Raw genomic sequence first — 16983 nt, forward strand, 5'->3', positions numbered from 1 at the left:
TTAATCGTAGTGAAAGAAATTACTTGTGTGTGAGCTTCTCCCACTGCCCTCCTAATGGATGCAACTGGAATTGATTATCAGTCCCTATACCAGTCACTGCTGATGAGGGTTCTCTTCTAGCTCAAGTGGTAAGAGCCTGTGCTTCTGAACCAGAAGGATCTGAATTCTATCTGTAGTCTCTCTCCTTTTTGAGATGACATGGGCTGCGGTATAGTAACAGCTATAAAGATCTATGTGGTCCTGAAGTTAGTAATACTATTATAATACTTGCTAGAATTTATGAATATATCAAGGAATTAGTATGTCAGTTACAGTCATCATTACATCAGTCTTCTTAAAATTTCAATAAGATAATCTAGGTGTGCTAAAGGTCTTGGATTAGAAATCCTGTTCCATGGGTTTGAACTATCTTTGAAATTGGACTCTGAACTTAGTTGAAAGAGTTCTTAGCAGAGCTGCTTTCAAACCTGATTTTAAGAAGAGACAGATTAGAATGCTTTTGTAATATTAACTATCAATTCATTTCCTTTATCAAGTGTTTGCAGACTGCTGGCAGAATGCATTCAGACAGGGATTCAGAGACAACCTTTGATGAGGACTCTCAGCCAAATGATGAGGTAATGCCCTACAGTGATGATGAAACAGAAGATGAATTGGAGAGTCCGCTGCCTGCAGTTGAACCAGAGCAAAACCGAATCAACACAGAGGCTGAGGAGAGCAGAGAACCAGTTAAGAAAGGTAATAGTATGAGAAATTATACTGAACTAACTATTGAATATAAAGATTCAGAGGATTGTGCAGTGTACCAGATATACATAGGTTGCTGAGTTTGTTCAGTTTATTTTCAGATTTAAGAATATACTCAATACTTTCTCCCTGGGCAGATCTACATTGTTAACTGCATTTTCTAGTAATCTATGTCAACTAGAAAGTTAATCCACACTCATCTACAAAATTGCATCCCACTACAGCTATTTGGGCAGTGAAGTGGCTTCACACTATGATCTGAGGTCATCAAATATGAGCTTGATCAGATCCAGTCTATTTATTCAGAAATTTTCACAAACTGATGGACAGTTATGGGGGGAGGGATAGCTCAGTGATTTGAGCATTGGCCTGCTAAACACAGGGTTGTGAGTTCAATCTTTGAAGAGGCCTTTTAGGGAACTGGGGTAAAAATCTGTCTGGGGATTGGTCCTGCTTTGAGCAGGAGGTTGGACTAGATGACCTCCTGAGGTCCCTTCCAACCTTGATATTCTGTGATTCCTGAACCTTTCACATGACTTCAGATTTATTGCTAGCTTCCACTTCTTTTTTAGCGGTTTTATTTAATTTTTGTTTCTGGGTTAGTAGCAGATAGGTCACGTCCACAAACTCTGGTGGGTGGTGCTGACATCAAGTGTAAGGAGAGCATGAGCGGCAGGTATGTAGAAATTTTGGTGGTGCCCAGAACCTGCCTCTGCCCAAACTTCGCCCTCCCAAAACTCCTCCCCCACCTGCCCAAGGCTCTGGGAGGGAGTTTGGGTGGGGGAGGAGGTCGGGGCACAAGGTATAGACGATGGGAGGGGGTGTGGAGGGAGGGGCTGCAGGCTCGGGGAGGGAGGGGATGCAGGGGTGGGGCTGGGTTTGCAGTGGGGCTGGGGATGAGAGGTTTGGGGTGTGGGAAGGGGCTCAGGGATATGGCAGTGGGGTGGGGCTGGGGATGAGGGGTTCATGATGCAGGAGGGGGCTCAGGATTGGGGCAGACAGTTAGGGTGCAGGGGGATGAGGGTTTTGAGGTATGGGAGGGGCTCAGGGCAAGAGTAGGAGTGTGGGGGGTGAGGGCTCTGTCTGGGGCTGGGGGATTTGGGGTGTTGAAGAGGCTCTGGGCTGGGGCAGAGAGTTAGGGTGTGGCGGAATGAGGGCTCTTTCTGGGACGAGGAATAAGGTGTTTGGGATAGTGGAGGGGCTCAGGGCTAGGGCAGAGGGTTGGGGTGCAGGGGTGTGAGGGCTCTGGCTGGGACTGAGGATAAGGCGTTTGAGGTGTGTGAGGGGCTCAGGGCTAGGGTAAAGGGTTGAGGGTGTGATGGGGAGGATGAAAGCTCTGGCTGAGGGTATGGGCTCTGGGGTGGGGCAGAGCTGTGGATGAATTTGAGAGGCAGGCAGGCTGCTCCAGGACAGGGGCCAGAGAGGAGGACTCCCTCCAGCCCTTTCCCTGACAGCAGCAGTGAGCTCTGGGGGAGGAGCCCCCCTTTCCCACCCCCCCAGCAACACACTCACCCCCACCACTGTCACTGCTTGTGATCCTAGGGCCCCTCTCAGGTCCAGGAATCTCCCTTGCCTCCCCCGTGGTGGGTGCCGGGGGTGCTGCGTGTGCCTCCTCCCCTGCTGTTGCACCTGACTGTAGCCTCACTGGAGGTGGGGGATGGGGCTACCTCCTTGCCTAGCATGGGGAAGGAGCGGTGACTGCGGGCGGGGTGCTGTGCTGGTGGAAGGTCCCACCGGAAAAGGGAAGGGTGTGAGGGGGAAGGGCAGGCTCAGAGTCAGTCTGCCCTAGCAGTTGATATGAGGGCACTAGGACTCTGCGGCAGCAGTTGCTGCAGGGAGGCAGCATGGAGCTGCATGGAAGAGGCAGGAATGCTCTGCTCCCTCCGGGGGTTCATGGGGACAGCAAGAGGAGGCTGGGGGACACTCAGGGGAGGCATGGGAGGGGCGGCGGGTGGGGCCGGAGGGGGAGACCCTGGCCCAAACATTGGTGGAGCTGGGCCCCTGGGCTCTGAATATTGCTGGCACTATGTGAGTATATAACTCCTCACCCATGAAGGAGAGGGATTGCTTTTTGGAAAGTACCTGGCACATTTTGGGTGCCCTCAGATTCTTTAAATAATAAATGTAATACACAGGTACCTGGAGTACTGGAAGAGTGGCACAAAAATTGTCAAGATGAATGGCTAGAGTTTGTTCATCTTTTGCTGTTATGACTCTAGAGAATAAACAGAAGCATTTAATACACTGATTAATTTTTTCACTAAGTTGCTTACTTCTGAAAGATTTCTACTCATTAAAGACTTAATTTACACATAATGGAAGCAAACAAAGCATGTAGATTTGGTGTTAATATCTATTAGTGTAAATGAGAGATGCACATGCTTTGAGTTTCAAGAGCTAAACAGTTTTATAAATGACTTTAACAAGTTTCCAGTGCCAGCTGGAGACTTAAAATAAAAATAACAGTTCAAAAATATTTTTCATCTTGAAGTAGTCGTCTTGGTGGATTTTATGCTTCTCTTCATGGCCTCTAGAGACAAAATCATGAATCAGCACTGTTGTCTAGCAGCAGTTTCTGATGGAGTGTCAGAATATGGAAGGTATTTCCAGCAGCACTGGAAATTAGACTTTGCTGGCTATTTTTAGTTTGTCATTCAGCAATGACATGGTCAGCAATGTTGGTATCTAATTCAAGCATTTAATAATTAAACTGCAAAGCTAACATAATTTCATGATCAATGGGGGAAGTTCATACTTCTTCCATTTGGCTGCAGATGTTTCAGTCTGGGTTGCAGATTCAACAAGACATTCATTGTGTTCATTTACATGAGCAATATTTGCAGCCTTGTTGGCTAGACTTTTTTATTTATTTATTTTTTAAATCTACGCTCATTTTCATTTTCCTTGCTCTGGTTAATAAAGTCAAAACTCTCTGCTTAATTTGCAGAATCTGTGGAATGTACTGAACTAGGTTAGTCCAGTGGTTTTCTATTGTCAGGTAGCGCTACAGAAATCTCATCCTTGTTGCTTTTTCTCAATAGAGAGGATTTCCGTTTAGTTTTCTTAGAAGCTGAATCGGCTTTTCTCTTCCACAGTGAAGAGTATAAAATAAGAACCCTTCCAAGTAGTCTGAATAATAAGTCTTTCCCCTCAACCAGGTTTCACTCACTTATTACTTACTTCAGAATTCTCCTCATTGTCCAGTCATCCATAGTCTTCTAGCATTAGCATCAGTCCAGGTTACCACTAAGGTCCATGTATGCTACAACAATGGTCAGTGGACCTGCTTACAACAAGGTGCGTTCATAAACACACATTACTGTTCAGGACAGCACTTAATCATGTGAGGGGACAAGCATGTCATAACCAGGTCTGCTTGCACTTACTTTTTTATTTTGCAGCTGGTGTGGCTGATCAGTGATTCAATTTATTTTAGAACCTCAGTTTTCTTACAGTAGAGTTTACAGACATAGATTCCAAGGCCAGAAGGGACCATTGTGATCATCTAGTCCGACCTCCTGTGTAATACAGGCCACAAAACTTCCCCAAAGTAATTCCTGGAGCAGCTCTCTTAGAAAAAAACATCCAGTCTTTTGCTGAATGACTAAAACCTAAGGTGCCCATTCATTGCTGCTGCTCTTGTTATAATTCAGCCTTGTTAATAGTAGTTAATGAGAAAAAAGGATTAAGAGAACAGACTGGAAGCCAATATATCTATCCTGCAGTTACCGCCAATCTTTTCTCTATTTGAAACAGGTCAGACAGGTTGCAACTTGACTGACTATTGACTAGGAAGCTGCTTTAAAAAAAGGATATATCCCCCACCTTATGGGGCAGCCTGCAGGAGTCCTCTGGTAGTGTGGGGCATGGTTCAGTTGAGTCACTGTACCATGCCCCTGCTTGTGGGATTCCCAGAGCTACTGGATATAGTTCAGCACCCTTGTTGCTCCACGTTCTCACATGTATAATGTGAAGAATAATCAGAGCAAGAAAGGATTGTTGATCAGAAATGTTGTGATCTTGTCTGTGGGACTGTGTGTAGAGGGAAACTGGTGTAGGTGCAGAATCTAGAAAACTAGTCTAATATAGTGTTCAGAATTGGCTTGGCCTCACTCATACTGGGCACGCAAATTGTTTGAAAACCAATTAAAAAACCTGTTAGACAAATTGAGTAAAGTTTAGGCAGGGCCTAAATGACTGGATTTTTAGGTGCTGGGAGCAAGGTAGATAGTGGTACCAACAATATGGACCTGAGGGCAGGAGTGGAAACTGGAGGATAAGTGTTAGACAGTGGATAAACAGAATGTGAAGACCTAGAATGTACTGTGTGTGAGAGAACTAGATGGACTTATAAGTGGTGGAGTGAGGCAGTTGAGTAAGGGGAAGGGACAAAATGACACAATGGGATAGGGAGTAGACAGGTTAGAGTGCAAAGGCAGCATGGAGTGAAGATAAAGAGCGTCTGTATGAGGTACTTGCGGTGCTCGCAACCCAGACAATCCCCTTCTCACTGGAACTGCTTGACCAGTTCTAAAGTCACAACTCATCCCAGAGACAAGGTGGGTGAGGTAGTATTTTATTGAGCCAACTTCTGTTGGTGAAAGAGACAAGTTTTTGAGCTACAGAGAGCTCTTCTTCAGGTCTGGGCATCTCAGGCATACCAGAGTGTCCAGGCATATAAAAAGGTGGATTGCAAACCTCTGGCATAGCATAATGCCACTCTGAGATGTAAAAGGCTCCTTGAACTGTTCTTCTTCTTTTTTTGACACAGTTTCTGCTGGACACAAAGCAACTCAATAGCAGGAAGAATATTCCTTCATTGCTGAACCTGCACTTTATTGCTGTAAAACTCTTGGTTATTATGTTAACAGTTCCGCACACATTAGAACTAGCTGAAAGTCAGAGACTTAAAGATGAACTGTGTAGGATTTTTAATGAAACTGGGATTGGGCCCTTCTTTAAGATCTAGACAAGTGGTCAGAAAGGGGTGGGCATTTAAATTCTGCTTGTTTTTTATCTTCAGAAATATTGGGGATGTCAAGTCTGGCTTTGCCTAATATTGTTGGAGGATTTCTTAGGAGGTCTCAGAGGTGCATTGTGAGCTTTTGCACGTTAATTAAAAGGGCATGATTGCTCAGTCTCTGACACGCTTTTTTTTGTTCATTAGGCATTGGAGTTAGATGGGTGTAACAAAAGCAACACCAAGTAGTCTGATTTAAAAATCTTTTCCCTCTGTTTAGTTTCCAGCGTCTTGTAACATAGCGTTCCTAATTTTCTGTTTACCACCAGGGGTGGCTCCAGGCCCCAGCACGCCAAGCGCGTGCTTGGGGCGGCAAGCCACGGGGGGCACTCTATCGGTCCCCGTAAGGGCAGCAGGCAGGCTGCCTTAGGCAGCGTGCCTGCGGAGGGTCCACCGGTCCCGCTGCTTCGGTGGACCTTCCGCAGGCAAGACGCCGAAGGCAGCCTGCCTGCCATGCTTGGGGCGGCAAAATCCCTAGAGCTGCCCCTTTTACCACACGTTTTTCTCCCAGAGTAGATTAGACTTCAATTGCTTATATAGACAAACTGGATGCTTTTTTACAAAATCCTTTGAGGCTTTCTTTACCAACAATATAGAAATGAGAAAAAGTTCAGAGGCCCAACTTGATTTTTTCCTTTGTATGTTGCCTTAAAAGATACGGAGAGGGTAAACCTTCAGTTTGTAGACTTGTTTCCCCATTGTTGGAGCAGTCAAGTGTTATGGTTCATTTTGTATGTGTGTGGCACTCTATTTTTTTTTTTTTCCCTTCCTTTCCCAGATTGCAGCTGGCAAGTTAAGGCAAATGATCGAAACTTCCATGAACAACCCCAGTTTAAGAAAACAACATTTCTGTGCTTCAAGAAAAGCAAATATGCCGTAAGCTATCTTCCTTTATATATCATGGCTGATGTAGATTTTTTATCAGGAGGAACACTTGTTATTCATGATTAAATGTTCCAATAATTAAACCGTGTACATGTATTAGTATACCTCTGCAATCTGCAAAATTGGATAAGTATCATGAACGGATTAACTGAGTCACAGAGTGATTTGACTAAGGGCTTGTCTGTATGGTGATTTTGGTGTGTGGCAAGTCAGACTTGAATCTACATCAAAGTGCACTATGGAACATTTAGTGCACCATAGCAGGGTTCATACTGTCAGTGCGTGGCTAGCTTGTGTGCTATAGTCTGGCTTGCCATGCACTAAATTGCTCTACACACTTGTGAGCAAAAAGCCATTTAGAACCCAGACTTCCTGAATCCCAGAGCTGCATCCTATTCACTGGACTATGGCTGTCACTAACATTTGAATCAAATAATGTTAAAGTATTTTATTTTCAATACTTTACTAGGGACAGCCTTTAGGCAGATAGCATCTTGGTCAAGCTAGAATTTCAATTTGAAAATAAATGATTTTCTATTTCGAAATGCTTAAGTACAATGGAGTCGTCTTGTTGTTGGTTTAGGTCACCCACTCTAAATGTTATGGATGTATAAATAACTTTATTTAAAAAATTACATTTCTAAAAACAGTAGGATTATTTTAAAATAAACAGCCTAGTAGTAGTGCCTGTGTGCCATTCTGGTCTTAAATGATAAATAGTGGTATCGTGAGATTTCACATTCAACTGCCTTGTTTACTTTCAGGGCAATAACTTGTTTATTTTATAAATAAAATGTTTTTCTAATTACCAACCCCTGCAAGCTCTGCTAGTATCTTAAAGTCAATTTGGGTTATTTCTGTCTTATGCGTGAATATCAGTAATTAAGATTCTGCAATCGGAACCCTTCCTACCTATTCTACAAAAACAACGAGGCGTCCGGTGGCACCGTAAAGACTGACAGATTTATTTGAGCATAAGCTTCCATGGGTAAAAAACCCACTTGTTCTGATGCATGGAGTGAAAATTACAGATACAGGCATAAATATCTATTGGCACATGAAGAGAAGGGAGTTACCTTACAAGTGGAGAACCAATTTGAAGGCCAATTCAGTCAGGGTGGATGTGGTCCATTCCCAATTATTGTTGATGAGGCATCAATACCAAGAGAGGGAAAATTGATTTTGTAATGAGCCAGCCACTCCCAGTCCATATTCAAGCCCAAATTAATGGTGTTAAGTTTTCAAATGAATTGTAGCTCTGATGTTACTCTTTGAAGTCTGTTTTCTGAAGGTTTTTTTGTTGAAGAACGTACCTTTAAATCTGTTATTGAATATCCAGGGAGATGGAAGTGTTCTCCTACTAGCTTTTGTATGGTGTTCGTCTGTATCCGCAAAAAGAACAGGAGTACTTGTGGCACCTTAGAGACTAACAAATTTATTTGAGCATAAGCTTTGGTGAGCTACAGCCCACTTCTTCAGATGCATAGAATGAAACATATAGTAAGGAGATATATATATACACAGAACATGAAAAGGTGGAAGTAGCCATATCAACCCTAAGAGGCTTATTAATTAAGATGAGCCCCTGTGGGTCCATCATAGGACCCAGCCACACCATCAAGGGGTCATTCACCTGTACATCTACTAATGTGTTATGTCATCATGTGCCAGCAATGCCCCTCTGCCATGTACATTGGCCAAAGAGTGTACATCTGTGTACATTTTAATGTGTACATCTGTCCAGGGCTGGTTCTAGGCACCAACAAACCAAGCATGTGCTTGGGGCAGCACATTTTCGGGGGCGGCATTTTGGCCATCTTTTTTTTTGCTTTGGGCAGCAAAAGCCTAGAGCTGGCCCTGGCAGCAGCAGCGGTCATGCACAGGGGGCGCCCTGGAGCCGCTGCGGTTCGTGCTGCGGGGGAGCAGCGCCCGCACCTTGTGGCTGGGCTGGGCAGGTTCCAAGCGGGAGACACTCGAGCTGGGGGCCGCCCCGCAGGGTGCACAGAGCTACCTGCAGGTACTGAAGGGTGGCTGGTGCTGAGCAAAGCGGCCCGAGCCGCTGGGACTTCGGCAGGGCGGCCAGAAGGAGCAGCAGCTGTGGGGCCATAGAGGGTGGGGCGCTGCCGTGCGGAGCCCGTGTCCCGCTCTCTAGGGCTCTGCTCCCTCTGGGGCTACTCTGCCCCAGTTCCTCAGCCCTCTGCCGGGGCGGTCCCTCGGCTCTGCCCTCCCGGGTCCTGGAGGCGGGATCCTTGGCTGGTGGGACCCTGGGCTGAGGCACGGCCTGGGAATTCCACTGCTTACCCTGACGCTGCCAGTGCCGGACCAGCTGGAGGTGAGGGGGGAGCGGGCGGAGTCAGCACTGTTGAGGGAGAGCGCAGGACTGGGGTGGCAGGGAGTGTGTGGGGGGGGGGGGACAGCCCAGGGCTGAGGCGGCAGGGGGGTTGAGTGTGGGAGGGCACTGGTGAGGGGTGAGAGCCCAGGGCTAGGGTGGAGAGTAGCAAAACAATTTTTTGCTTGAGGCAGCAAAAAACCTAGAGCCGGCACTATGTCTGACCTCAGTTAAAACTGACTATAAGGATATCTGACTTTTCCATTATCACTACTGACCTGGGTTCAGTCTGAAGGAGTGGCCTTGAGGTAAAAACTCAGTATCCTATTTCCAGTCCCTTGATTTGACATAGTGCTCCAGATAATCCTTTTAAGGCATTGCTAGTTGACGGCTAAAGCAACAAAATGCAGCTTAGAAATAACATTAAAGCCAACAGTGAGTTTGGTTGACTTGACTAGTGATCCTTGTTAAAATAGTTTGCATAATAAACTTAACTTACACGGCCATTTGTAGAGAGGGATACCATAAAGTAAAACATTTTACATGAAATGCAAATTGGATTGGAAAAGTATCCATTAGTATATTGCTATTTAGAATGTCTTATTTTTAATTTTTTTTCAACAGGGGAATGCAATTAAGACCTACAAATACAATGCAATTACCTTTTTACCGTTGAATTTGCTAGAACAGTTTAAAAGAGTGGCCAACTTCTATTTCTTGGTTCTTCTTATTTTACAGGTAAATTTGATTACATAATACAGATAATTATGATAAAGTTGATAATCTTAAGTTCAGCTACTCAGTAATGCAGCTGAATATTACTGCTTTTTGTGACATTGCCATCATGAAACTAAAGTGGACTTCCTAAACAACTCCAGACTAATTGCTTTTAAAATTCAGAAGTTTAATACGAACTTGGAGCAATGCACTTTATTTGCACATTAATCATTTTAGCTTGATGTTTAGATTTATGCCTTGTGTACTCTGCTTAGAATACAACTAGTTACTTAGACAGTGAGCAATTTGGGGAATGGACCTTCCTTTTTGTTTTAAGTTTGTACAGTGCCTATCACAATGTGGTTCTAGTCCATGACTGGGGCTCATAGGTTATGTCTTCACTGCCAGAAAAAAAAAAAGTGTATTCTTAATTCACGTAGCTAACTCAGGTTAATATAAACATAAAACCAACGTTCACTCCCAGGATCCCATATAGACTTTATATCAAACTGCTAACACAAGTTAAGGGTTGCCATGTCTTCACTTCTACTTTTACCTGAGTTAGCTAACCTGACTTAAGAACATACCCTTTAAAGAACTTAATGTGCTCAAATCAGAGAATTTGGATAATTTATGTTCTTCTTTGAGTGATGGGCCCTATTGTAGTCCACTGACTGGTTGGTCCACGCATGAGCCCTGACTTGCCTCATGGTTTTGTCCGAGGTGATAAAGGGCAGGACAGACAGACTGTGTCTCAAGTTCCTTCTTAACGCAGCATGGTCTGGATTGGAACAATCAGTGTCTGCTTGCGAGTGATGCACTTTCACAGACAAAGTTGTATATAGTTAGTGTTTTAGAGTTTTACTGTTTTTATTGCTTTTAGATAGTCTGTAGTAGTTCTAGAGTAGAATAGGTTGTATGGAGGGCTTATTTTTTCTCCATACTCCTCCCCCGCATACCCATGCATGGGTACTGGAGTCTGCCAAAGACCCCAGGCTTTAACATCGGTGCCTCCTGCCTGTGTTCCTTCTCGGCCAGTGACGAATATCAGCTCTGTCTCTACTGCTTGGGAGCAAACCACATTACATTCAGATGCCAGTCCTTCCTTAGCCGTATCGCAGAATGTCAGGCTCCCTGCCTCCAGAAGCCCCACCTCATGGAAGTTGCCATGAGGTGTCATTTGGATCTAGGCTGGGGAACCTCCCCATCCCCGTACATCTGCCTGAGACAGCCAAGAGTGCCCAAGAGGGTGGCAGGGGAGCTTTACATCCCTCTGGAGAAGGTCCAGGATACCCAACATCAGCTCCTGGACATCCTTCACTCATCGGCATCATCCTGCACCACCTGGTGCTCTTCCCAATCTCCCAAGTGTTAAGGGCACCCTCTCTGAACTCAGTACTGGCATTGGAGCAGTGGACATCTCCACAGTGGAAAGGTCTCGTCTTATGGGCACTTTTCTACCCTAACAATGAAGCTATACTTGAACCAGCCAGGATATTTTAGCACATGCTGACCACGTGTACAGCTACTCCCCAAGGGGGACTGAGAAACGTTACGTGCCTGCTAAGGAGTCTGAGTTTCTGTTCTCACCCCCCATCTCCCAGTTCTTGTGGTCCAAGCGGTGATGAAGTGTTCCGGGTAACATCTCCCATGCTTCACTTTGTCAGATAAGGTGAGAAAGAGATTGGACCTCTTGGACCACGAGGACTATTTGTCAGCAGCCTTTAGTTCAGTATCTTGAACTACTAGGTACTGCTCACTAAGTCCGATTTCCTAAACTACTGTAAACTGCATGAATTTGCTGAAAAGATACCATAGCAAGACTGGGCCTGTTTTAAGGCTATTCTAGAAGAAGGTAAACTGGTGGCAAGAAAAACTCTTCAGTTAGCAGTGGATGCAGCAGATATCTACTTGAGGCCCATGGCCACGGGTATTGTCAGGGTTGGTGCAACCATTTAGGTGACCTAGGCGGTCGCCTAGGGCACTGGGATTTGGGGGGGGCACCATTTTCTTCGGCAGCGACCATGGCAGCCGGATCTTCGGCCGCCCTGGTCGCCGCCAGCATTTAGGCAGAGGGAGCTGGGGCAGGAGAGAGCAGGGAGGGTCGCCTGCAGCAAGTAATGGGGGGCCGGCACGCAGAGGAACTCCCCACCCCAGCTCACCCCTGCCCCACCTCCTCCCCGAGCACGCCATGGCTGCCTCACTTCTGCTGCCTCCCAGGCTTGCGGCGCCCAAGCTGATTGGCACCGCAAGCCTGGGAGGCGGGAGAAGTGAAGCAGTGACAGCGTGCTTGGAGGGCTCATGCGTGGAGCAGGGGTGAGCTGGGGTGGAGGGCGTGCCTCAGGGCGGAGGGTAGGGTCTGGAAGCTGCCACAAGAGGGGGGGCGCCTCAGGGCGGGGTGCAAGATGGAAGTTTCGCCTAGGGCCTGAAACGTCCTTGCATCTGGCCTGGGTATAGTTATGTGCAAGGAATTGTGGCTCCACTCCTCTGGTTTCCCAGGGAGGTACAAAATGCCATTAAAGACCTCCTTTGCAATGAATCCCATCTTTTTAACCAAAAAACAGATGATTCCTTGCACACTCTCAAGGATTCTAGACCTACTCTGCATTCCTTGGGCATCTACTGCACCAAAGCTTCAATTCCACTGCCCACCTTCCCCTACACAGTGTTACAGGACCACCCAGTTCTTTCTCCAGAGACACTGCGAATCACTGAGAAAATGTCCCAGGAAACTCACAGATCGTGCCCTCTGGGAACACCTTCACAATCTTCCACCTTCCAGAGGCAACCATCGGAGAAGAGTGATTTCTGAAGACCACTAGAGAGCTGCCGATCACATTGCCTGATGCCATTTGAATCCCTGCCACTGCTTTTGTGGGTCACCTAGCGCTCCTTTTTTCCACCTTGGAGTGCATGTCTCTAGAGTGGACATGTTCATCAGACGTGCAAAACATCCTTTCTAGCAGCAGGAAGGACTCCACTAAATGTGGTTACTGAGCCAAGTGGACACACTTTGATTCCTGGGTGGAACACAAAGGATGTTCCCAGAAGCAGAGGGAATTCCACTCCTTGAAGGCATTGGGTCTTGCCCACAGCTTCCTCGAAGTCTACCGAGCAGCAATTAGCACCCTCCCCCCCCGTGGAATGACCTTCCATCTTTACCTACCTGTTGACTGTTCGGTTTTTGGAAGGGCCTCTTGAGAAACTTCCTACCTGTACAACCCGTCGCTCCCCAGTGGGATCTTAACTTGGTCCTATCTGTACTAATGAAACTACCCTTTGAACTGCTGGCATCATGTTCAATGTCCCTCCTCTTCATAAAAGTTGCCTTCCTGGTTAACGTCACATCAGTGAGAGTTAGTGAGCTTGGTGCCATGATGACAGGCCCTCCTTTCATGACTTTCCATAAAGATAAAATATCCCTGTGTCTGCATCCCAAATTTTTGCCAAAGGTCATCCCTCAATTTCACGTTAATCAATCCATTCACTTATTTGTTTTTTTCATGAAGCCACATGCTTTGGAAGAAGAATGGTAACTCCTCTCCCTCAGTGTCCACTGGGCATCATCCTTCTACCTGAAAAGGATGAAACCAGTCAGGAAATCCCCCAGGCTGTTTGTCGCAATAACCAAAAGAGTTAAGGGGTGGGCAATCTTCACACAATGAATCTCTCTAAGTGGATTTTGGGCAGCATTGCACTCTCAATTATCTGGCCTCCAGCCACCCTCAAGGGTGTGGGCCCATGCAACAAAAACCTAGGCTCTGACCATGGCCACCCTCCATGACTTATTGCTTTGGGATATCTGTAAAGTGGCCAGGTGGAGTTCAGTTCACACCTTTGCTGTGAATTATGCCTTAATGCAGGACCCAGCGGCGGATGCCTCCTCTGTCTTAGCTGTTCTCCGCTCATCTATCCCATCTTCATCCTTGTACCATCCTCCAACTTAGGTACTGCTTGCTAGTCACCCTCAGTGGAATACAATAGGAACCATCACTTGAAGAAGAAAAGGAGGTTACTTACCTGTAACTGGAGGTTCTTTGAGATGTGTTGTTCCTATCTGTATTCTGCTTCCTACCCTCCTTCCCCTCTGCTGCAGATCTGTTGATTTGCAGTGGAGAAGGAACTGGAGACACAGTTGATCTGCCCTGCCCTTTATCACCTCGGGCGAACCTGTGAAGTGAGTCAGGGAGCATGTGCGGAGCCGTGGATGCTACTTTTAAATTCTCCATCTCTGGATGCATGGTGTACATGCATAAACCCTCCGTGGAATACAGATAGGGATCACACATCTTAAAGAATTTCCAGTTGTAGATAAGTAACTTCCTCTTCCAGAACTGGCATATGAGACTGTTAGTCCAGAAGCAAGAATTTTTAATAAATCTATCTTTTATGGGGGTAGTACCATATGACTGGAGAATGCTAATATCATCCCTGTATTTAAGAAAAAGGGGTGAGGGGAAGTGATCAGGGCAATTACAGACCTGTTAGTCTGAACTCAGTAGTATACAAGGCTTTAGAACAAATTGTGAAAGGAAAAAATAATTAAATTTATAGAAGTAAATAATAAAGGGGATGTAATGCAATGTGGGTTTACCGAAAGTAGATCGTTCCAGAATAACGTTGGTTTTTTTTCTAAGCAGGTGGGTGCAGGTCACTTGCCAGGATTATCTGGCTCATGTAATAATTTCCCTGACATTTCAGGGGCCGCAGGCAGAGGTGCACCTCAGTCCCTCATATTCTCTGCCTGTGGCACATCATAATGTAGTTTCCTGTGGGCTGTAATACTTCAGTCTTATTTCGGTTGTTGGTTTTAGTGTGTAGGTGCTAGGTGGTGCTCGAGGCCTGTGATGTACAGGAGGTCAAACTAGATGATCTCTTCGTCCTTTTTGCCACTAAAGTGTTTCACCAAGTTGTTCCCTGATCTTTGTTCACATTCACAGACAATTCCTCAGATAACTACTTTATCGTGGTATACAACACTAGTGCCTTTGCTCCTGGTGCTTGGGATAACTGCAATCAAAGACCTGGTGGATGACATCGTAAGAATTATTTCCTTAATGTTAAAACTGATGACAAGTTACTTAAATATGTAAGAGTAAACATACTCCTTTTTCCTGTCCCCTTAAGGCTCGCCATAGAATGGATAATGAGATTAATAACCGGACATGTGATGTTATCAGAGATGGAAGGTATTGTAAAGTTTTTTGCTTTAACTTTGTAAGTAATGTTTTTACTAGTTACTGATTACTCCTGCAGAACTTAAATGGTAAATTATATTGTACATTTAGATTGCAGTTCTCCACTGTTTATGCACTTGTATGTGTAACTCCTATTAACAATTAAAGTTAATTGCCTACATCCAATCCCTTGTGGTTTGAAAGAACAGTCACATAAAAAAAAAAATCCAGCACTGAATTTGTGTCAAGTGAGAGTTTTAGGGAAAAAGACAGAAATATTCATGTGTGTTAAATGATGACACTTTCCTGCATTGCAGTTCTTAAGAATTTCAATCCGGAACTATTTGAATAAGGAATGTTTCTCTCCTGAGATGTAAGGCTTTTCTATTCTGATACTGTGGAAGTCTGCCAGGGAAGATGCCAAACACTTCAATATGATACATAACTTATGTCTATCCTATCCTAAACGAATACTACTGATCTTAAAAAATATTTGACATTTAGGTTCAAAACTGCTAAATGGAAAGATATTCAAGTTGGAGATGTCATTCGTCTGGAGAAAAATGCCTTTGTTCCTGTAAGCGAATGGCCTAATTTTTTTAAAAATAAATTCCTTGTTTGCATGGAGTTTGTCTCTGGTGCAATTTTGTTTGGCTTTCATTTATTTACTGTACTGTTTTGACTAGGCTGATATTCTGCTGTTGTCCAGCTCGGAACCTAACAGCCTTTGTTATGTAGAGACAGCTGAACTAGATGGGTAAGACTCTTTTTTTACGGGATTTTACATGTCATTTTTGGCTTAATGGTGAAAGGGCCGAAGTGTGTGTTGCGGAAATATTATTCCAAACTAGTGAAATTCTTTATATACCTTGGTGATTAGACCTGGCAAATTTAAAGTCATTATTTTGTGTGAGTTTTGTTACTACTGTTTCATAAATATCTTAATTTGTACTCTCTAAATGAATGGCTTTTATGAAGTCCAGGTGTCCTGGACTCTGCATAATATGGATCTCTAGTGAGATGTGCTAGAGTAAATTTTCGTCTGGCAGTGACTTAGCCACACAACTTCTATTGATCTTCAGGTCCACATGTTTATTCCCTACATTACAGCTCTGTAAAATCATGTATAGAGTCTGTTTGGATTACCAGACATTGCAGTCAGAGTGTGTTTTTGCTCTCTCACTAGCGCTCTTAATTTTGTCAGTTATTTAATTTTAGGTTCTACTTTATGTACTACGGCTTTCTCAAGCTTAACTACTGCATCAGGAAGGCAGCGGCTTTGAGCATTTATGTTTGTTCCACTAACTTTACCATTTGGCGTTGTATTAACGTCCCGTTCCCCACCTCCAAAAGCAGCAGTTAAAAGCTGAGCAGCCATAGGCAAAATACTGTAGAAAATTACAGCTGCACTGATCTTGTGAAATGTACTGGAAAAAGAGAGATGCAGGGAACCTCTAAAAATGGAAATTTACAAATCATTAGTTACTGCTTTAATGTGAGTCTAAAGGTAATCTCCTGAACCCTTATAAAATTAATGAGGTAGGGGAAGAAGCAATGTGTAGAAAGCTTTTTTTTTTTTACACAGTGCCTTTCCATCTTTTTCTTTTTGGCAATGAAATACTATTAATACAAGGTTATAATAAACGAAAACCAATTTTTCTTTATTTTATTTTGTAATATCAAGACATATCAGTATGTGCACAGATGTAACCTAATCCACTTATTTGAAAACAGCACTTTGTGCTGACAGTGCCTCTGAGGTGAGAAATCACAGAGCAGCAAGGCTCATCCTGGTGTTCGTTGTGGCTGAATTGAATATTACACCATTTGAGACTCTCCTTGTTTGAACTCTGAAGTGTTTGTTCTATCTTTAAATTATTCCATTGAGAAATGTAATAAGAGTTCAAGATCTTGCCAAAGCCTTCCCACTTCGGGTCTGTTTTTCTACAAGTGGTGTATAACTGGATTATTTTTACTGTGTTGCTCCCCTGGGGTATTCAGGGTTGTGAGGCATCTATCTGACCTTTACATGCCTTTATCATGAAGAAGTTTTGTCTATGCCTGCTGTGGGAGCTCCCTGAAACCACCAGCCCTTGGCAGCAGCAGAT

The 16983-nt window shown here is 44.5% G+C and overlaps 1 protein-coding gene across 3 annotated transcripts in view; it reads left to right on the forward strand.

Annotated features, from left to right (window-relative positions):
* Positions 1 to 16983, forward strand: part of ATP8B1 (ATPase phospholipid transporting 8B1) — a 134566-nt gene that overhangs the window by 69890 nt on the left and 47693 nt on the right. For all 3 annotated transcript variants that reach the window (XM_030567656.1, XM_030567657.1, XM_030567658.1), the window contains exons 2-8: positions 537 to 738; positions 6546 to 6643; positions 9606 to 9719; positions 14639 to 14737; positions 14826 to 14887; positions 15380 to 15452; positions 15562 to 15632. In XM_030567656.1, coding sequence (XP_030423516.1) covers positions 558 to 738; positions 6546 to 6643; positions 9606 to 9719; positions 14639 to 14737; positions 14826 to 14887; positions 15380 to 15452; positions 15562 to 15632 — 698 coding nt within the window. In that variant the 5' untranslated portion in view covers positions 537 to 557. The remainder of the gene's footprint in view (positions 1 to 536; positions 739 to 6545; positions 6644 to 9605; positions 9720 to 14638; positions 14738 to 14825; positions 14888 to 15379; positions 15453 to 15561; positions 15633 to 16983) is intronic.

The sequence above is a fragment of the Gopherus evgoodei genome, chromosome 6 (assembly GCF_007399415.2).
Source record: "Gopherus evgoodei ecotype Sinaloan lineage chromosome 6, rGopEvg1_v1.p, whole genome shotgun sequence".
Lineage (NCBI taxonomy): Eukaryota > Metazoa > Chordata > Testudines > Testudinidae > Gopherus > Gopherus evgoodei.